General features: G+C 53.1%; 8 protein-coding genes across 8 annotated transcripts; 4 read left to right on the top strand and 4 right to left on the bottom strand.

Annotated features, from left to right (window-relative positions):
* Window positions 1–609: 609 nt before the first annotated feature.
* Window positions 610–2,532, top strand: AYO21_07274 (hypothetical protein; the record flags this gene model as incomplete). Its single annotated transcript, XM_022657231.1, has 2 exons — window positions 610–980; window positions 1,035–2,532. The coding sequence occupies 2 exons, from the start codon at window positions 610–612 to the stop codon at window positions 2,530–2,532; spliced, it is 1,869 nt and encodes a 622-aa protein (XP_022510404.1).
* Window positions 2,533–3,163: 631 nt separating this feature from the next.
* AYO21_07273 (hypothetical protein) lies at window positions 3,164–5,099 on the bottom strand (the record flags this gene model as incomplete). Its single annotated transcript, XM_022657230.1, has 3 exons — window positions 3,164–4,079; window positions 4,135–4,542; window positions 4,594–5,099. 3 exons carry the CDS (start codon window positions 5,097–5,099, stop codon window positions 3,164–3,166), a joined length of 1,830 nt encoding a protein of 609 aa, XP_022510403.1.
* Window positions 5,100–6,686: 1,587 nt separating this feature from the next.
* Window positions 6,687–8,607, bottom strand: AYO21_07272 (hypothetical protein; the record flags this gene model as incomplete). The annotated part of the gene is made up of 3 exons (XM_022657229.1): window positions 6,687–7,428; window positions 7,492–8,273; window positions 8,386–8,607. 3 exons carry the CDS (start codon window positions 8,605–8,607, stop codon window positions 6,687–6,689), a joined length of 1,746 nt encoding a protein of 581 aa, XP_022510402.1.
* An 873-nt stretch (window positions 8,608–9,480) lies between these two features.
* On the bottom strand, window positions 9,481–10,944 carry AYO21_07271 (hypothetical protein; the record flags this gene model as incomplete). Its single annotated transcript, XM_022657228.1, has 1 exon — window positions 9,481–10,944. The coding sequence occupies one exon, from the start codon at window positions 10,942–10,944 to the stop codon at window positions 9,481–9,483; it is 1,464 nt and encodes a 487-aa protein (XP_022510401.1).
* Window positions 10,945–11,493: 549 nt separating this feature from the next.
* AYO21_07270 (hypothetical protein) lies at window positions 11,494–13,531 on the top strand (the record flags this gene model as incomplete). The annotated part of the gene is made up of 5 exons (XM_022657227.1): window positions 11,494–11,496; window positions 11,554–11,761; window positions 11,818–11,894; window positions 11,962–12,263; window positions 12,316–13,531. 5 exons carry the CDS (start codon window positions 11,494–11,496, stop codon window positions 13,529–13,531), a joined length of 1,806 nt encoding a protein of 601 aa, XP_022510400.1.
* An 871-nt stretch (window positions 13,532–14,402) lies between these two features.
* AYO21_07269 (hypothetical protein) lies at window positions 14,403–16,658 on the top strand (the record flags this gene model as incomplete). The annotated part of the gene is made up of 1 exon (XM_022657226.1): window positions 14,403–16,658. The coding sequence occupies one exon, from the start codon at window positions 14,403–14,405 to the stop codon at window positions 16,656–16,658; it is 2,256 nt and encodes a 751-aa protein (XP_022510399.1).
* Window positions 16,659–17,417: 759 nt separating this feature from the next.
* On the top strand, window positions 17,418–18,710 carry AYO21_07268 (hypothetical protein; the record flags this gene model as incomplete). The annotated part of the gene is made up of 3 exons (XM_022657225.1): window positions 17,418–17,989; window positions 18,054–18,619; window positions 18,673–18,710. The coding sequence occupies 3 exons, from the start codon at window positions 17,418–17,420 to the stop codon at window positions 18,708–18,710; spliced, it is 1,176 nt and encodes a 391-aa protein (XP_022510398.1).
* A 217-nt stretch (window positions 18,711–18,927) lies between these two features.
* AYO21_07267 (hypothetical protein) lies at window positions 18,928–20,416 on the bottom strand (the record flags this gene model as incomplete). The annotated part of the gene is made up of 4 exons (XM_022657224.1): window positions 18,928–19,743; window positions 19,816–20,028; window positions 20,134–20,195; window positions 20,272–20,416. 4 exons carry the CDS (start codon window positions 20,414–20,416, stop codon window positions 18,928–18,930), a joined length of 1,236 nt encoding a protein of 411 aa, XP_022510397.1.
* Window positions 20,417–20,504: the final 88 nt, after the last annotated feature.

The following is a 20,504-nucleotide window of genomic DNA, read 5'->3' as shown; positions in this document are numbered from 1 at the left end:
CACATCCCGGTAGTAGATCAGGAACGCTCCAAGACAACCACCCTTGCTACAAGTGCGGCATGAGTCAAAAGCTAAGTGCGACGGGGGGCCGGATGAGGAAGAAGGCTTACCGGTGGTCTGGGATAGTAATTCCCAGTGTCTACGGCGACATGTGAGATCACCATGCCTTCGAACAAGTACTCAAGACTGGATTTGCGCGCTGTCAAATCATGATTCCATCGAGCATTTCTGGCATTTCTCGGACGAAATAAAACATGGGGGGAGTTGCCCTCAAACATTCTGGACGCTGAACACTCGTCCTTCCTCCAACTGGACTCAATTCGACCGGGCCAACAAAAAGGACCAGGTCCAAAAGTTGCGTGACACGGTGCATATGCTTTCTTGAGAGCGTTCAAGGTTTTCCGAGGTTACGAGTCGCGTTTCCTGTTGGCTGAAGCCCTCAGGCTGAGGTTAGTTCGAGATGGCGGTTACCCGGGGTAGCGAGGTCCGCGGATATAGCCTTGGTATCGTCAAAGTCTATAAATATCAAAAGTGAGTAAATCTCAGGAAATATGTTGAGAAGAATCTGCCATTGTTGTTCAACAGCCGCAAGCTAATCAATCTCGACACATGGCCACTCGTCCTGGCGACGTACTCGTCGCGACTGCGGCGGATGCTCCAATCCCATCCTTAACCACAGAGGAAAAGGTCCAACTTCCTTTTGACCCGAAGGCTCTGAAAGACAAATACCTGCAAGAAAGAGACAAACGACTTCAGAATGGTGGTGTCTTCCAATATCGACCGATCGAGGGAACACTCAAACATTGGATCGAAGACCCATATGTCCCACCCGCCTCGCCACGTGACCCGATCGAGAAGGAAGTAGAAGTTCTCGTTGTCGGAGGTGGCTATGGCGGTGAGCTCTGCGCTGTGCGCCTTCAAGAGCAGGGAATTCATGACTATATCATTGTTGAGAAAGCAGGTGACTACGGCGGTACATGGTAAGCTTCGAGGCTGCGATAACAATCTGAGAACTGATTGCTCAGGTATTGAAGGTACTGGAACAGATATCCTGGAGCACAGTGCGACATCGACTCATATATTTATTTGCCACTTCTGGAGGAAACCGGCTATATTCCTGTGGAGAAATACTCTCACGCCACGGAACTACTGGAGCACGCTCAACGTATCGGAAAACATTATGACCTGTATAAAGATACCTTATTCCAGACAGAGGTCGTGGATCTCCGGTGGGACGAGTCAACTGCCCGGTGGCAGATTGAGACGTCTCGTCAAGACAAGATAAAGGCGCGCTTTGTGATTACGGCTTCTGGCCCGCTTCACAAGCCAAAACTACCAGGTCTGCCAGGGATCGAAGAGTACACCGGCCACTCATTCCATTCAAGCCGCTGGGACTACGAGTACACTGGTGGCAATACCCACGGTGGGTTAACTAAGCTTAAAGACAAACGTGTTGGGATACTTGGAACTGGTGCCACGGCCATTCAGATCGTTCCGCATCTTGGCGACTGTGCTAAGGAGCTATATGTATTCCAACGAACGCCATCCTCCGTCGCGGTTCGAGGTAACAGACCTACAGACCCAGAATGGGCCAAAACCCTCAAGAAGGGCTGGCAGCAAGAGCGCATGGATAACTACAACATAATTGTGAGCGGTGGCGAGGTGGACGAAGACCTAGTCTCGGATGGATGGACGAGCAGCATGGCAAAACTTCGTCCTGGTCCTAATCAGGTCAAGAACGCCGACCCTGCAGAAATTTCCAAAATCATCCAGATGGCCGACTTTGATCAAATGAATTCGATTCGTGCCAGAGTCGATTCGATTGTCAAAGACAAAGCCACCGCAGAAGCTCTCAAGCCGTGGTACAATCAATTCTGCAAACGGCCGACCTTCCATGACCGGTATTTACAGACGTTTAACAAGCCAAATGTCACACTAGTTGACACCCAGGGCCGCGGTGTCGACTGTATTACTCCAAAGGGGATAGTAGCCAATGGGAAAGAATACGAATTGGACTGCATCATCTATGCCACCGGCTTTGAGCTTGCTACGGACTGGTCTCACCGTTCGGGACTCGAGATTACGGGCAGAAACGGTCTGACAATCACGGAGAAGTGGCGTGATGGTGCGAAAACGCTTCATGGCTGGACGACGAATGGGTTTCCCAACTGCTACTTCGTCAGCGGCATCCAGGCCGCGTTGACGTCCAACTTTATGCACATCACAAACGAGCAGGCAAAACACATTGCCTGGGTCATTCGACAGGCCAAAGACCGAGGCCTGAGGACCGTCGAAGCGTCGACCGAAGCCGAGGAGAAATGGGTCGACATCATCATCGAAAAGGGCAGAGGACGCTACGAATTCTTGAAGCAATGCATCCCGGGGTACTACAACGACGAAGGCGACATTACCATGAAGCTGAGGAGGAATTCGGTCTACGGAGACGGGGCCGTGGCGTTCTTGGACATCACGAAGAAGTGGAGAGAGGACAATAAGTTGGAAGGTCTCCAGGTGACCGAGGAAGCTGCTTAGATTTGTCGTCAATCTGAACAAAGCAGTAACCGTCATGACTAGGTAAGAATAGAGATATATATACATATATAGCGAGAGCGACCCTCAACTTGAAATGAGAAAGAATTCTGTCATAGGTGAGTTGAAGAGGGTTCATCGCTGCATAACACTCCGCTTGATAGGATAAGTCGTACACCCTTCACAAACCCCGTCGTCATCTAAGAAGTGGTCGAGTCGCCCCTTGCTCGACCGTACCTGTCTGGCCGACAAAGTATCGAAGATGGCCCAATAATATACCTCTTGTCGCGGGTGGCGTTGTCGATGGCGTCGGTCCTAGATGTGAAATCGCAGAACAATAGGTGGGTGGTTAGTCAAAATCCTCGGTTCTATTTCTATTTCTCATAATTAAATGGGCCTTGAGACTTGGAAATGGAGATAGGAAAAGAGCACATGTGGCTGGCCACTTTAGCCCAACTAGCTTTAGAGCAATACCCACAAAACGAAGAACAGAGTACTCGGTACGTTGTTTGTTTGCTTGAATTATTCCGACAGGCTGGCTTTATATTCGAAGAGCTAGCTAGCTATGGCTTAATAAACCCCTTCGTGGAATGTTACTTCTTCTTGGCCCCCACATTATTCGCTATCGCTGCTTCTACACAGGCACAGGACATCCGAAGCTGACGGCGACGGTTCCTCCGGGGCCAAAAACGGCAATCAACCCTTCGATGGCGGCCCAGGTACCCATTCCACAGCAGGCCAGACCGAGGAGAACGTAGATGAAAGCGATTGTGCTGCGGAACCACGTCTTCTTGTACCCCCTGATCCAGCGCTTGATGCCGTCATCGTGTCGGATCGTCTCGCGGGTGGCGGGGTTGAAGCCCTCGCCGGGAAGCTCGGCGGCCTTGTGGATGATGCTGCTCAGGTACATCATGCCGGGGAAGGTGTAGGTGAAGTTCATCATGAAGACGGCGCCGACGAAGCTGGTGATGCCGTTGAGGTTGGGCACCGCGCCCGCAACGATGAAGGCGAGAATCCAGTAGCAGGGTCCCAGGAGGTACCACAGGATCTTGCCCTTCTTCTCCACAATCGAGGGGAACTTGAAGATGGCTTGGAAAACCTCGAGGTACACCGTCTTCATGCCGATGTTGAAGTACATGATGATGGCGATCCAGCCGGAGAGCAGCCGGAGGACGTTACCGGCGGTTTGCAGGCCGTACGGGTTGACGACGTTCACGATGTTGTTGGCAGAGTATTGGCCGTAGAAGGAGTAGACGAAGACACCGAAGAACATGTAGACGATGCAGATGAAGGCCTGGGCCAGCAGCATGCCTTTCCAGAAGTCGAGCGGGTGTCTCATCTCGGAGAGGAACGCGACGAAGAGGAGAGCACCAGCATATGCGTAGACCATGGTGTTGACGGCGTTGAATGTAGCCGCAAAGCCTGGAGATTGCTGCTGGTACTGATCCGGTGGAATGCCGGCAAAGACTTTGATGGGCTCGATGGTTTGGATAAGCGTGGATCTCGTGATTGCCGGGTAGTATGGCGCAAAGTGTGCAGCCGCGACCATGCTATTGTAATGCTGGTCAGTAAGTGATGTTACTGGACGGAAGAAGCAAGACTAACCAGATGATGAAGTTCACGATGTTCATCCACACAGCGGCATTCGAAATCCATCCAATTTTCCGCAGGCTTCGGATAAAGCCTCCGAGCATGCCGACCGCCATGATGACAACCATCATAGCTACAAAGCAAACCTTTGAGTGAGCGATCTGCTCAATGTTCAAAGCCTTGCTGAAGATCAAGATGGCCACGGTGCAGAATTGTTGGAGTGATTGGGCGATGTTGATGAAATGACGCATGGGCTTGCCGAAGAGGCGCAAAAACGGATCACCAAAGCTCTGCATGGGATACCGAGACGAGTCGAGATCGAGGAAAGTCTTCCAAATAACCCAGCCGCCCCAGGCAGCGAAAATACCGAAGATGAGATAGAGTGCGACTCCAGTGCCGTAGCCCACGCTAGCAAAGACGAATCTACACAATTGGTCAGTTGCGATCTGTGTCAATTTCTTGGGGAGTACTTACGGAGCACCTGACCAACCAAGAATATCAGTGGTAATGAGGAAGAACATCTGGCCCCAGCTCGCCGTTCGCAGCGCACGAGCAGCGTTACGCCATTCCGCGTCAGTAACTTTCAGCGAATCGTTACGCGGGGGATTGTCGACATCAGTGACGACCCCAGCTGGCTGCTTCTCGTGGAGCTGGGCTATAGTCTGAAGCCTGGCCTCCTTTTCCGCCTTGGCCTTCTTTCGACCCGATTTGGAAAAGGCGTTCTTGATCGAGCCAGCAAGAGGAGAGCCGTGTTCGGTTTGGAACACTTTGTTCTCTTCAATCTCCATCTCACGCTCGATCTTGGCCCAATAGACGTATTCTTCGTACGTCACGGTGCTGTCAGTACGAGCAGCGAAACCCCACGTGCGCTCCATGACCGCCGGCTTCTCATTGAGCGAGACGGATGGTTTGCGCATCTGCTGCTCGGTCACAGCATCCAGCTCCGGGGCTGGATGTGTGACTGGGGCAATGTGCTCCATGGCTGTGACAGGCAGGTGGAGTGAGTGAGTGAGAGAAAGACAGAGACGAGGTCGTGGAGTAAGAAAGTAAGGCCATTGAAGGAACAGGAGCAACTAATAAAGGGCCTCACGGACGGGATTGTCTGATAGTACGAGTATCCCTCCTCGGTCCTTCCGATGTAACCTGAACTGAACACACGAGCATCCGGGTAGTGGCGAGATAACCATTGGTAGCCGCTCGAAATTGCGCACGCGGTGTTAGCGATATCTCGTGTTGCTCTTGATAAGATGAAGCACTCCTTGGGTGGTACAAGCACTACAACAAGCTCTGCAGCGATTGGTAGGGTGACCAATGAGGGGCCTGACGACGGGCGGTCGAGGCTCTCGGTTACTGCCATTTCGAGCGAACAAACAAGGCAGGTAACCGGTGTCAAGGTCGCAGCGTTCCATTGCAGGTCACTGACCCAGCGGTACTCGGCTCATGATTCGACAGATAGCAAAGGATCTGCGTTATAGACTGGATTGACCCCGGACGCACTAAAGGCGAATCATTCCCCAGCTGGAAGGTGACAAGCTTTCCAAGACGCCAAGCTTCCTTCGATTCGGCGTCGAACGTCGACGAAATGCTTGGCGAATCTTGGCAATGGCAAATCAGACCTCGCCTGTTGGAAATGTCGCATTCGATAATAATAATAAATGGGGGCGGCCACTGCCACGGCAGCCAAGCTTTAACGCGATATCAGTCTATTATTATTGACCTGCTCGTACCTTCTCCACCCCCATGCGCAGACGTGGATGCCCCAGCATAGGGAACCACTGAATCCATACCCTTGCTTCGGACTTAGGAGAACGGAGCGTGTAAGACACTGGGATGATCGATGTAACACATCCCTCCCTCGGATTTGAGCCGGAAACATCTGAGTGGGCCCAATCACCCCATCGTAATGGTGTTATCCTGTATACATATAGAGTCCTGATAGCGGTTGGCGTACATCGCTGCCAAGGCCACTGTCAAATGATAAGGATAGAGAGAATTGCACGACGATGAGAGAAGATCGGCGGTAATGGCATATGGACCAGCCATCTCGCTAGAAACCTGTTGTCGTTGTGTCTGGTAGAGTACGAAATACGGAACAGGTAAGAAAGGGGGAGGCAAGGAGGTTACTCGTGATAAAGTGGCGGAGTGGGGGGGGATTGGAAGCCTAAATATCATTTTGCCATGCCAAGCCGGCGCACGTTCCTATTTGAGCTGCACATGTGACATGGCTCGGCATCTTTCTAACCGTCAACCCTGGCCGTGGGACAGATCGCTGATGAGATTGACTTGTGTGGATATCATCTGGAGGCGAGACTCCGCGCACAGAGATACATCGATTACTCGCGAGTCGCATGTCGGCGTCGTCCGGGGAGATTTCTGGGTAACGTGGACCTCATCTACCAAACACCCGATTCCATTGTACAGGAACGAGGAAAGAGGTCAGTCCGTTATGGGGCCTTATGGACCCCTTGGTAAGAATCGTTTCCCCCAGAAGGGGTCGCTTGTGTGTTATTGCCTCTCATCTACGGACCAGATACAGGGTACTTCCTTACATTCCAACCAACGGATCGCTACGCCGCACGAGGGATTTCCTGCTGATCGGGGTGCTTCGCATGCAGGATCTCCACCGGCGCATCGACATGATAGTTCATTGTCTCTCTCAAGTCGCCGAGGAACAGGGTGCAAACCAAGCCCAAGATACCAAACGGTGCAGCGATAATGAAAACCACCCTCAATGAATCCGCAAAGGCCTGCTTGACGGCAGCGACACCTAAACTGACGATCCCGGGGGTCACCCCAGGGACTTGTAATAGGGCGGTCTGGTTATTTGTAGCAAGGGCTTCCACGAAGAGAGGGATCGATGTGGAAGGGAGACCACCCGCAACCGCCGCTCTGCCTACATCGCGAGGCAGATTCGTCGTCAGTTTATCGTTGAAGGCGGCCGAGAAGATTGCCGTGAATGCAGTGCCAGAAAGGGCGCGGGCGGACACAATCACAGCCGAGGCGCTTGCGATGAGGCGATGAGGAACGGCAAGTTGGACACCAGCAACAATCAGGATCAACGGAGCGCCAAAGCCTAGACCAGCCATGCCTGCGAACATCAGAGCATTCAGCGAATCCCCGGGTTGGATGGTGGCCAGACCAATCATGGCGCCGGTATATATCGTCAACCCGACGAACATCGGCCGTCGGATGTCCTTGAACCTCGTGCTCACGAAACCGTAAACGGCAGATGAGAAGATACCCACCACCCAGAATGGCTGGATGTAGGCGACTGCCAAGAATGGATCCGTCTCGAAAAGCGATGTCACCCTTTTTGATGCCCCTTGTTAGTTTGGAAAGTCAATCTATGTTTTCCCAGGTAGGATCGCTTACAAAGGAGGATAGAAGATGCTGTAGGCGAAGATTAGGATGCCTTCAATCAGGACCAGGGCGCAGCAGAGGATGAAGGTTCGTCCTTTTGATTTCCCACCGCGAAACATGTCGTGGTGCAGAATCCCCGTTGTGGTGCCTTTCCACTCGTACACGCCAAATGCCACGATGCCGACGCATCCGAGGACTAGTGTCACCACCGTCCGCACATTCGACCAGCTGTAGAGCCCTCCACCGAGGGACAACCCGGTGAGCAGCAAAGTCAAGCCAGTTGTTATCAAAACACACCCAGGCAAGTCGAGGCTGGCAATTTTCCTTGCGAGTGGCAGGCTTTCAACGGCAGTGTGCCTCTTTGGAGGGCGGTAGCCGACGATCAACCCGGACAGTGTCGCGATCCACAAAGCCATCTGGAACCAGAAATAGTTGCGCCAGCCATTCAACGTGTCCCGCTTGATCAGAGCGCCCATGGTCAACTGGGCGAGGACTGCGCCCGAGTATGCGAACACGTTGAGCAGGCCCTGGGCGAAGGGACGCCACTTGCGCGGCAGGATCTCGCTCGGAACCACGTATGCCAGTGGGAGCGTGGCGAATCCGATCCCTATCACCGTCTGCCCCGCAATGAGGCTGGCCATGCTGTGGGATCTGGCCGAGACTCCAGAGCCCACCACCGCAGCAGCACATCCGACGCACAGCAAGAGTTTGCGGGCTTGAAAGATATCCGACGCAGAGGAGAACACGGGCCCTAGGACGGCTTGTACCAAGGACAGCGAGTTGGGGATCCAAGTCTGCGAGGCAGGGTCATGGAGCGCTTCTCCTAGATACGAAAGCTTTTGGGGGGAGGTGGAAGTCAGCAACATCGTTGAACGGTAGAGGTTCGCACTGACTATTCTGACTTACCACCGCAGGCGGCCCCTGGAATGCAACGATCGACACCATCTGGAACAGACAGATGGACCCAAACGCGACCCACGTCCGCCAGTGAAGTTCGGGATTGAGATTGTCTAAGTCGTAGGCCAGGTTTTGTTCAGATTCCGAGACCTGCTCGATCTGACTCTGCATCACGGAGCCGTCGTGCTTCTCAGAAGGTGCTGCTTCGTCCATCATCGCGACCTCGGGCATCTTTCTGGTCAGAGCCACTCCTGTCCTTGTTTCTTGTTGAGAATCTCCCAAAAGAATGCTGCCGTGGCCGTCAGGAGGAAATAAACCTGGCGTCTGGAAGGGTAGAAGAGGTTGCAGTCGAGGCTACCATACCTGTAGACCGGTAGGAAGATGCTTAAGATGTGTTGATATACATTGGATTGGGGCGGGGTATACCTTGCCAGGCGGGCGACTCCATCAACCCCGGATTTCCAAAAAGACCCGCCGGGCGGGATCTGGGATTTGAAGACAAACCCCGGATTCCCGCCATGACTCGATCGATGGACAAGAGACGCGTTTACCGAACAGCGCGCCAAAACGCCACCGTGATCAAGTGCTTGCTTGGTAATTGCGACGTCGGTTATCGTACAAGTCCGCCGTGCATGTAGATCCTGATGTCTAGCCAGGTATGCCGTTATATGTAAGGCTGAGGAGATGCCAGTATGCGGGACAAAATCCCGGCCACGTGATTATACTGCTTGGTAAATCATTCCGGTGCTAGCTAGTGTAGCTAATGCACAGGTTCTCCCTCCTGCTCCTCGTCGAAAGGCACTTTACAGTACTGTCCTCTCTCTGATCACCATGCTGTGGTTATCCCAAAGAGGCACACAATTTCTTTGGTCTCGCCTGTCCTGAATAGAAGACTGATGTATTGTCTATAGGTCTAGTAGGTGAGGTAGGTACACATGTCCACTGTGGTACGACGTGACTAAAACCCTGCCGACCTCCCCTTCAACTACCTTTCACCGATACTAGCCCTCACAAAGCGACGTATGAAGAAGCAGTCTGTCCTCAAAGAGGGGTTTTTGTACCTAAACTCCAGAGACTTGATATATTCAGTGGTGAAGCTCTCGCTCACTCCCTCCACGTCACTACTTTCGTGTAAACCCATTCCTCCAGACCTTCACGGCCATTGAACCTCCCAAAGCCACTTTGCTTGACGCCTCCGTGCGGCAAAGCGGCTTCGTCGTGAACACTCATGCTGTTGATATGCACTGCGCCGGTCTCTATCGCCTTTGCGATCCTCAACCCTCGCTTGAGGTCTTCGGTGTAGACGGCCGACGACAGGCCATACATTGTGTCGTTAGCGATCTGAAGCGCTTCCTCGTCACTGCTCACACTGAAAAGACTCACGGATGGGCCGAAGGACTCGGTGTAATATATGTCCATGTCTGGCTTGATGTTGTCGATCACCACAGGCTTCATTTTGGCGACATCGTCACTGAATTGCTCATCGCCGTGAATCACTCGGGCACCTTTGGATATGGCATCGGCAATCATTCTCTTGTTCTTCTGCACGGGAAGCTTGCTGACCAAGTTCAATGGCTCGCCGTGGTACAGTTGGTCGATGGTTTTCTTGAGGATGTCTCTAAATGCGTCCACCACTTTCTCATGCACAATAATCCGCTCTGTTGCCATACAAGCCTGGCCGCCGTGGATGAAAGCCCCCTGGGCGCAGCCAAGTGCAGCTTTGTGAAGATCCGCGTCTTCGCAGACAATAGTTGGCGCCTTCCCTCCGAGTTCCATGAGCACCGGTTTGAGATGTTTGCCGGCAAGGGTCGCCACAATAGCACCAACTGCGGACGAGCCAGTGAAGTTCACCTTCTTCACATTTGGATGTGAAATTAAGGCCCTCGTAATCTCCGAGGCATCTGAGGGCTGGTGGATGATGGTATTGAGACATCCGGCGGGAAGTCCAGCCTCATGGAACGCACTGGCAATTGCCCAGTAGATAGCTGGGGCAGCCTCAGGTCCTTTGAGGATCACCGTGTTCCCTGCTGCCAGAGGCATGACCAACGCGCGGACACCTAGGATGCATGGTGCATTCCAGGGAGCGATTCCTAGAGCCACACCATATGGCACTCGATACACCAGTCCTTCCATTCCCTCTTCTTCAAGAGTAGGTATGAAGCCATTCACGTTCTGAATGAGCCCTGCCACGCTTTTGCAGCATTGAATCGCCAGTTCGTGGTCCTTGGCGAACGCTTTCGCGGTGACTCCAGTCTCGTTGCTGGTATAGTGAAAGAGTTCGTTCTTCCGCCGCTCTAGAATAGCTACTGCACGGAGAATAATCTCTCTTCGCTCGTTGGGCTTCGTTTTGGACCAGGCCGTAAATGCTTTCTGGCTCGATTCCACTGCGGCTTCCGCGTCTGTTATCGATGCCGTCGATGAATGCCAAAGTGTTTTGCCGGTAACAGGAGAGACGACTTTAAAAGTCCGCGAGGTTCTCACTTGGCGACCGTCAAGCCATAGGGGCACAGCGGTCGAGGAGTCCACTGTGAACTGAGTGAAATCATCAGGTGTGCCTCCACTACCCATATTGAGTGGTCTTCTCGAATGATTGATTGATCGACAGATTGGTCTCTGAGTGCTCCTTCAGCCTAGTAGAGCTTTGCTTGTTTTGCTGGTGCACTGAAGAAGAAACCGGTGTCACTCAGGGCTCAAGCCCGCCATTGAAGAGGGTTTTGTCTATACTAGTGAATACTTGTTGTGGAGCGTTTGATGCTCCCTGGTTTCCGGAGTACCGGTTCAAGCTCCCGGGGAGTGACATGACAGGTTGGAAGCATCTACTTCCGATTGAAACTCGGCTTTCGTGGAATATAGGCGTTGTTTTGGAATCCCATGATCCCGGTGTTGCGGACGGGAGGTCGGGAAACTCGAAAATTGCCCGGCTCCACCCACAACAGCCTTCAGAGCCTCGTCCAGTGCATCTCACGAGGATTTATTATGTCCTGAATTGTTATCGTTGCTGCTGCTGTTTCGCTGTGAGTACGAGTTTTCATTCGCAGCTGCGAGGACATAATACTGTAACGGAAAGCCAGCATCCAGCCTACTCACCTCTAATCCTGCCATAAGTTATCACTTACTATGGTACGTTCTGGCAGCCTCCTGTTCGTTGGAGATAATGTATTGACCAAAATCTCGCAGGCTCAGCAAATTGAAACCCCAGTTCTGATCGTGGGCGCAGGACCCGCTGGCCTCATCGCCGCACTCAGCCTCGCAAAACTTGGTATAGCCTGCACTTTGATGGAGAGAAATTTGGAAACAACTCGATTCCCCAAAATGAACATCACAAATTGCAGAACCATGGAAATGTTCAAACGACTTGGAATTGACGAAAAGCTCAGGGAGATAGGTAAGGCGCCCTTGGGCCCTGAGCCGACTGCACCTACACGCTGTTGATCTCTATAGGGGTGGCAACCGAATACTCGTTTGATTCACTCTTCAGCTCTGGTCTTTCGGAAGGTGGCGAGGTCATCACGAAATGGGTACGTATCCTTGCCCGAATAGGAACCGCCAGTTGATCAATGATAGTCAATGCCCTCTCCTGACCAGTGGCGTGAAAGGGTCAAACGACAGAACGACGGCACTCAACCTCGAGAACCCTATCAGCGCTGCTCGCAAGCCGTTTTCGAGAAGGCCTTTAAGCCATTGATCCAGGAGCAGTCGTTGGTAACTTCGTATTTCGGCCACAAATTTGAATCTCTCCAAGAAAAAGACGACTATGTCCTGTCACGGTTCTCGGTGCTTGGATTGTCCGAGGAGGTTGTGGTGAAGAGCAAGTATGTGATAGGTTGTGATGGTGCTGGCAGCCGCGTGAGGCAAAGCATCGACGGGAGCCTTGTTGGAGGTCCAATGTAAGTATCTCAACTCATTTGGTTCAACCGGGGACTAACACGGGGTCTCCAGCTCTGCAGCATTTTACCTTGTACATTTCAGATCCACCGATCTGGCCCGACTTCGAAAATGTGGACAATTCTGGCACATCTTTTTCACTAGCGGAGCGGCAGTGATCGCCCAAAACGAGATTGACACTTGGACCGTCCATAAACCCATTGCGTTGGACGTTGACCACACCAAGTTGGACCCTTACGAGACCATCGCGGAGGTTTTGGGCGGCTCGACTGGCACTCCTTATCCCATCAAGGTGGATGAAATCCTGGTCACAAGCTCCTGGCGTCCCAACATCTGCATCGCCGACAAGTACCGCTCCGCTGGTGGAAGAATATTCTTAAGCGGCGACTCAGCACATCAGAATATTCCGACCGGTGGCTATGGATACAACACTGCAGTGGGAGACAGCGTCGATCTCGCATGGAAACTTGCCGCTGTGTTGTCTGGATGGGGAGGGAAGTATCTTCTTGACTCGTATGAGATCGAGCGGCGTCCTGTCGCTGTGCGCAATATCGAGTGCTCGGGGTTACATCGTCAAACCCACGCCACCTACGTGGAGTGGGTGAGGCAGGCCGGTCCACAGACGCTGTTCATGCAGACAGATCAAGGGCAAGAGCTCCGTCAACGCATACGCGACCATTTACAGCAGAATGATGGGGAGAACAAGTTCTTCGGGATTGAGATGGGTTACCGGTATAATCACTCACCTGTCGTGGTGCCCGACAATGAAGTGGATGAACCGGTCTGGAGGGCTGAAGATTACATTCCTTCGACTTGGCCAGGAGCACGACCTCCGCATGTTTTCCTCACTGGCAATGAGACAAGCATCTTCGACTTGTTCGGACCCGGGTTCTCGTTGGTTGATTTCACTCCCGACAGGAAATTCATCGATGCGTTCGAAAGGGAGGCGATCTCGCAGAACATTCCCGTGCGCATGATCCACCTCCCACACGAGAAGCACGCCCGCGGGTTATGGGAGCGGGATGCTGTTCTTGTTCGACCCGACGACATGGTCGCCTGGCGCGCCAATGTCGATGGACTTGTACCCACGAACGTCGCTGCAATCCTCCGAATTTCGGCTGGCAGGGAAGTCTCGCTGGAGCTTGGGACGGCCGAAGCATTCCAGAAGGAACAGACGGCGTTTGTAGACAAGTCTGGGTTTACGGCGACCATTGGAAACGTCAAACAGGACAAGATTGAGAAGATGTCCGTGTGGCAGGTGGCTGTTTAGTCCTGCTAATCATAGTGTAATCTGGAGAGCTATTTTGTTTCAGGTCTTCCAAGGCTGACGTGGTGATGGCGACCGTTCTAGCCGAGATTCATCGGTTCATAACCTAGGGTTTATGTCAGTATTGCAGGACTCTCGTGCGATAGAATGTGGTGGAGGTCAGACATAGGTATCATCTCAACGCTGACAATTCGCTCTTGAACCAAGAAAGAAGGCGTCATTGATAGGCCTGGCGTAGACCAAACACCCAGACAGCAGACATGCCAAGATGATTGACCAATAGATACTGAGGGATCCGATGTGTTGACACGACTGGAGCTGGTTACAAGGGACGAAACAAACTCATGCCGGCATTTTGGCTGCGGCCGCGTTTTGCCGTGTCGAGGCTGCGCGGCGTTGAACTTTTACCTGCCACGTTTCTCACTTCCAAATCCAACTTCAATCTCCAAGCAGGTCCGCGTCTCCAAACATGATCACAAATCAAATACTTTCATCTCTTTGGTCAAATGGCGCTACGCTGTCCTAAGACCCTGTTTTGAATGTCTCTTATTCGGTCCACTGCCAGGGTATTCGGTGCACAAGTCGCTGTCATACCTGGGGGTCTCCTCTGACCATCAGCCACCCTACTCCACCCCTGCCTTAGCGAGGACTACGTTTCTCGTCATGTCCAATCGGATTGCCCTTCAGTGGACAAGCACGGCCTCCTGCCGCACCCCAGACTAGATCCTGTCGGCCGTTCCCCAGCTCTGGGGAGCCAAAGTCTACTCGGTATTAGACTCGTCTCTCCGTCACGCCCGCATCTTTCCAGACACTTGATCAGTCCTCTAGACTTTAAGGGAGGATACTACAAACGAGGACTCATTGTCCGTTCGACATGGACCAACTAGTCCCGGCCCAAGATGTTGCGTCCACACAAGCAGGAAAAATGATCCGAGCTTGCGAAGGATGTAACAGGAAAAAGAACCGGTGTGATCGCCGGAAGCCCATGTGTGGGCTGTGCCAGCGCACTGGCGCCCTCTGTGTATATCCATTGAAAAGAAAACAGCCAACGCCGAAGGTTCGAAAGGCTGAGCGACTCCCTTCGAGTGTCTCGAAACGCTTAACAGTCCATGATCTGCTCAGTCTCCTCAGCCCGGAGCTACGCCACAAGCTTCTGCCAACTTCGGAAATAGACGTGTTGTCTTTGTCGAATGGGATTGATCAAACTGCGACCGTTTCACCGAGCACTGCGCGGCTTCATGAATGCACATCGAGATCAGGACTCATAGCGACCCCTGCGCCAGACCTTGACCCGGAGGCAGCTGGGTATCAGGCACACTCCGTGCCACGAGGCACACCGAATGCGGATCTTGATACCTGTACACAAGAGCTCTATCTCCCCGAGATGGATCTGTCCTCATTGGCGCAAACGTCTACCACGCCCAAACCCAGTGATCAACACTTCACCAATGCCGGTTTCCCAGACGTCGAGAAATTACCATCTGCTAGTGACCAAGTCAAGTTAGTTGATGTGTATTTCTCCCATGTGCAAGCGTGGCTACCGCTCCTTCACCGTCCACGGTTCTATGCACGGTACATTGCGCCGTCCCTAGCCCAAGGACAATCTCTTCAACTTGACACACTGCCCTTGGAGGAACAATTGCTGTTCATGGGTATCTTTGCACTCGCCGCAAGGTACGTTGATACAGCACCCTTTGTCCATACTCCCCCACCTCAGCGTGGAGAACGCTTTTTCGTCGACGCGCATCGGGTTTACGAAAAGCTGCGGCAATCTGGAACCCCGCCTAGTATCATTCTCCTGCAAGGATCTATACTCCTGGCATTTTATTGCTTTACCTCCGGTCCAACGGGGTTGACTTGGGGTCTTGTGTCTCGTTGTGTGGAGCTCTCATACGAATTGGATCTAAACTCCATCGATGATGACCCAGACGATGCGTCCGACTCCAGCCCAGAAGAATGGATCACCAAAGAGGGGTTTCGGCGCGTCTGGTGGCTCGTTTGGGAGCTTGATACCTTCAACTCAACAACCTCACGGCGACCATGTATGATCAACAAGAGACGTGTAACGGTACATCTGCCATGCTCAGATGAAGCCTGGTACGCTGGGACACCTATTTCTTCTGCCAAGTTAATACCCGAAGCAAAGGACGCTTGGAAGAGCCTTGAGAATTGCGCCAATCAAGATGAAAGAGCATGGTACTTGGTGGTAAAGTACCTTTCGTCGATAGCACACGACCTGGCCCAACTGCCCGCAGGGGTGCTCTTGGAACAGAAACAGGAATTGGGATTGTCTCTCTGCTGCCTCCGACTTGCCCTGCCTCCCATATTTCATTTGAGGAGTAAACCATTTTCATTCGACAACACCAATTTTGCTCGTGGAAATTGGATCACTGCCTTGCATCTCATCCTTGCCGGCACGAAATTGACGATGTCGACAATCATCGAAGAGGGATCCCCAGGTAATAGCGAAGAGGTAGCCTCATCCAGCGCTTCGGCTTCAAAGGCACGCCTTGACGACATTACATTGATAGTCAGCAATTGGCCTCCGGACTTTATTGCTGTGGCGCATCCCTTTATCGCTTGCACGATGATGCCAGTGTACTCGCCATCGAATTCGACGACGGCGACAAATCCTTCCTCTCTTCCCCGCGACCTCTCTAGATTAGTTCTGGCCCACTATGCCCGGGTATGGAAACTTGGAAGTGTTCTTGAGAACGTGAGGGACATGCTTCAACGGCCGGAGAAGCTGTCAGAAAACGAAGTTGAACTTGCACGCCGTTTCGCAGCCGTCTTCCCTCGCAAGACCACCAAGAGGACATACAAAGAACATCGCCCGGTATGCTCATCAAAGATCTCGAATGGCTCTTCATCGTCCTGTGAACCTTCACCCGAAAGCATCATTCAGAGGCACAATGTACTTCCCGAGATTGACCAGCAGAGTTCTGATTCAAACCCTGAAGACACCAGCGAGACGATACAGAATCCACCTTCCATGCGTCCGGCTGATGGTGAAGACTTCAATGTCTTTACACTCGACTCATCAATTGCAGAGAGGGACTGGCAGGCCGAGCTTGACTATTTTAGTGCACCACTCGATCCATTCGTAAGCGACCCGATTACTCTGCTGTGAGAGTCTACTACCCAGGCCTGAACCTCGTTGTCTCAGAGGCCCATCAGAGCTGGCTCAGCCATGAAGACGATGTCTTGTGTATGATAGGTATAGCAAACTACGTGGAACATTCGTCTCGATATCTCCGACCTCTAAATCCCTCAAGCGAGAGGCTGGGGTGTCGGACTGAGCAAAACCTGATCATCAAAGTGAGGCAAGGACGGGCCCAGGCCCGAGAATGCCTGACCTGGCCTCGCATAAACCCGTCCAGTCTGGCCCACGCCCAGTCGGCGACTATACCTGAAGGAGCATTTCTTTGCAACAACATCTCCAGAATAGAGATCAATCTTCTCGGAACACAGTGGGGTTTTATAGTGGGGATAAAAATCAGGAAGGGCATCAGTCATTGTTGTCTCCGGTCAGCATGTGGCTTCGACTAGAGACGCAGTTTGCCCTCGGCGATTATGTCCCGGGAGCCGGAGATCTCGAACTCCGGCCCCGAATCCATGTGCTTAGCAACCATCCGGATCCGCACTCAAGACACCATCACCGTTGATAACCGCAGACGACACATGTACCTCCAGTCTTTCGGGGAGACTTGTGAGAGACCGAGAGGACCCCTCGATGCAAGCTTTCATCCGCGGTGTCATGGCGTTTTGGAAAGCTGGGGTAGATTGTCTCATGCGGAATGGAGGGCATGCTTATACTCGGTACAATTCCCCATGTCACAGCACTGCGTGAAGCATTTTGCTCAGAACTAGCTACACCACCCCCAGAATCATGTCGCAGGGTTGCAGATCGTTGCGAATAGCAGCTTTGCGGTCACGCGCGGCTGTGCGTTCATATGCTTCCCTCGCGACCCCTGCGACGCGGAAGTTGAACGTGCCCATCGACTTTGGCAAGACTCCTCTTCTGCACCATTCCTCAAAGACGATTCCGCAGACGCCTGAGCTACCACAAGGCGGCTCTACAACACGTCTAAATCTCTGTCAGGCGGTCAACGAGGGGCTCAGAACTGCTTTGAGGGAAGACAACAAAGTGCTCTGTTTTGGTGAGGATGTCGCGTTCGGTGGTGTCTTTCGGTGCACGGTGAATCTGCAGTCTGAGTTTGGGCCGGACAGAGTCTTCAACACACCCATCACCGAACAGGGGATTGTGGGCGCTGCGATTGGGATGGCCGCTGAGGGTGCGAAACCGGTGGTCGAGATCCAGTTTGCGGATTACGTCTTTCCAGCCTTTGACCAGATCGTGAATGAGGCTTCAAAATTTCGATATCGGGAGGGTTCGACTGGTGCCAACTTGGCGGGCATGGTGATCAGAATGCCCTGTGGTGGTGTGGGACATGGTGCTTTGTGAGTCTTGCCTGTCGATGTTTAACCTTTCGTGCGAAAACATGCTAACTCTTTCCACCATCAGATATCACACTCAGTCCCCCGAGTCGCTCTTTTGCCACGTACCAGGTTTCAAAGTCGTCGTTCCGCGGTCACCCTCTCAAGCGAAAGGCCTTCTTCTCTCGGCTATCCTCGAGTCCAAAGATCCGGTGATTTTCATGGAACCAAAGATCCTGTACCGCGCCGCGGTCGAGGAAGTTCCGGATGAACTCTATACACTTCCACTGTGTAAAGCTGAGGTGCTGAAGCCCGGTGCTGACCTGACAATCATCTCTTATGGGCGACCACTGTACAACTGTCTTGCAGCCATTGAGGCGGCGGAGAAGACTGCACCGGGGACGAGTATTGAGCTGATTGATCTCCGGACGATATATCCTTGGGATCGAGAGACTATCCTGAACAGCGTGCGAAAGACGGGGCGTGCCATTGTGGTCCACGAGAGCATGGTGAATTATGGCGTTGGCTCGGAAATCGCTGCAACGATTCAGGAGCAGGCACTTTTGTCTCTTGAGGCGCCGGTGAAAAGACTCGGTGGTTTTACGACACATACGGGATTGGCGTGGGAGAAGTTCATTTTCCCGGATATCACGAGTGAGTTTGCTGTTCCAACGCCTGTCTGTGATTTTGGTTTCTGACATCAACAGGGATATACGATGGCATCCTAGAGGTCCTGGAGTATTGAGCGGGTGTAGTAGATTGTATTGTATTGGTTGAGAGAGAGTATCAGGATTTAACAAAAAGAAACAGTGAATCTCTGGCATAGCAGCACTGGGTTGTGTACAGGTTTCTGGCGTTTTGTCATGTCTATTCATTCGCAACCTTTAATTCATTGTATTACACTACATGCAGCCCTTTAACCTTTTGACCTTGTGACCGACGTTGTAACTTGAAGAGATTAACTACAGCCCTTTCAGACCACCTTCATAGTCGTCCGCGTCATACTCCTCGGGGTATTTCTCCATCAGCCGCCTGAGCTCGCGTCTCTGCGCCTCCTGCTCCTCGGAATACTCTGCGTAGACGTCGTCAAAGACGGAGCTTAAGCGTGGCTTCTTCTCCCTCTCGGCGGCCTTGAGCTCGGTCAGGATGTCGCGGCGGATCTGCGTCCGGGTCTGCTTGTCCAGCTCGTCGCTCCACAGGCCCTTGTTCTCGAGCCACTTCTTGAGGCGGGCGATCGGGTTGTCGCGCGTCTTCCACGGGTCCACCTCGGCCTGGGAGCGGTACGCGAAGCTGTCGTCGCTGGTGCTGTGGTGCGAGATCCGGTAGCTCATCATCTCGAGGAGGACGGGGCGGCCGCCGTCACGCAGGGCGCGGCGTCGCGCCTCCTTCGTCGCTTCGTACACGGCGAAGATGTCCGTGCCGTCGACGCGGAGCGTCTCGATCCCGTACCCGATCCCGCGGCTTGCGATCCCGTCGCCGCGGTACTGCTCCGTCGTCGGCGTCGAGATGGCGAACCCGTTGTTCCGGCAGATGAAGATGACGGGCGCCTCGCGCACCGCCGCCATGTTGAGCGCCCCGTGGAAGTCGCCCTCGCTGGCCGCGCCATCGCCAAAGTACGCCACCGCCACCCGGGGCGATTGGGTGCCGCTCTCGCGATCCGCCAGTTTCATGGCATAACCAGCGCCCATGGCGTGGGGGATCTGAGTCCCGAGCGTCGACGCGACGGCGTGCTGGATTGTATCTCTTCGAATCAGCCCCCCTTGCCCATCCATAACTTGCTAGCGCCACATCTTTCCCATGTTCATCGCTGGAAAAAAAAAACAAAAAAAACACTCTGGGTAAAAACTCACCACTCCAGTCTTCAACCTCCCGCTATAATGGCAGGGCATGTTCCGCCCTTTTCCCGGGTCGTTCTTGTTATGCAGCAACTGGCTCATAAAGTCCTTGAGCGTGTACCCGCGCTGCTTGAACACGCCCGTCTCGCGGTACTGGCAGGTGATGATGTCGTCGGGGCCCAGCGCCGCCGCAGAACCGACCATGATGCCTTCTTCGCCGGCTGAGACCTGTAGAGTGCAAGCAAGAGGGGTAAGTAAGTAGATATGTATGTCTTCTCTGACGCCACCTGGGTAGATAGCTGGGAGAAGTCGTTGGGATGGATTTTACTGTACCATGTAGAAACTCAGACGGCCCTGTCTTTGCGCTTCGGACATGATCGTGTCTAAGATGTTGACTGTATCTCCATCAGCATCATCGCATCGTCATCATAGCCTCACTGCTAGACCTCCAACACAGGGGTAAATTCTCACCAGTCAACATATTCTTATACCACTCCAGAACCTGCTCGTCCGTCACGTCGGGAGGCGCGCGATTCTCGTCCTGCACTTTCCCCTCGGCGTTCATGACGCGGTACGTCGCGATGGGCGGCAACGACTGCGGCACCAGAAAGTCCATCTTGGTGCTGAGCGGACTGCCCGTCGCGCCTGGGAAGCGGGGCCTGTATCCGACGGGATCGAGCTGCCGTCAGTCTTTGATACCACAG

This window comes from Fonsecaea monophora (genome assembly GCF_001642475.1).
Source record: "Fonsecaea monophora strain CBS 269.37 chromosome Unknown Scaff55, whole genome shotgun sequence".
Taxonomy (NCBI): domain Eukaryota; kingdom Fungi; phylum Ascomycota; class Eurotiomycetes; order Chaetothyriales; family Herpotrichiellaceae; genus Fonsecaea; species Fonsecaea monophora.
Note: the sequence above shows the minus strand (reverse complement) of the source record. Positions and strands in the feature narration are given on the sequence as shown.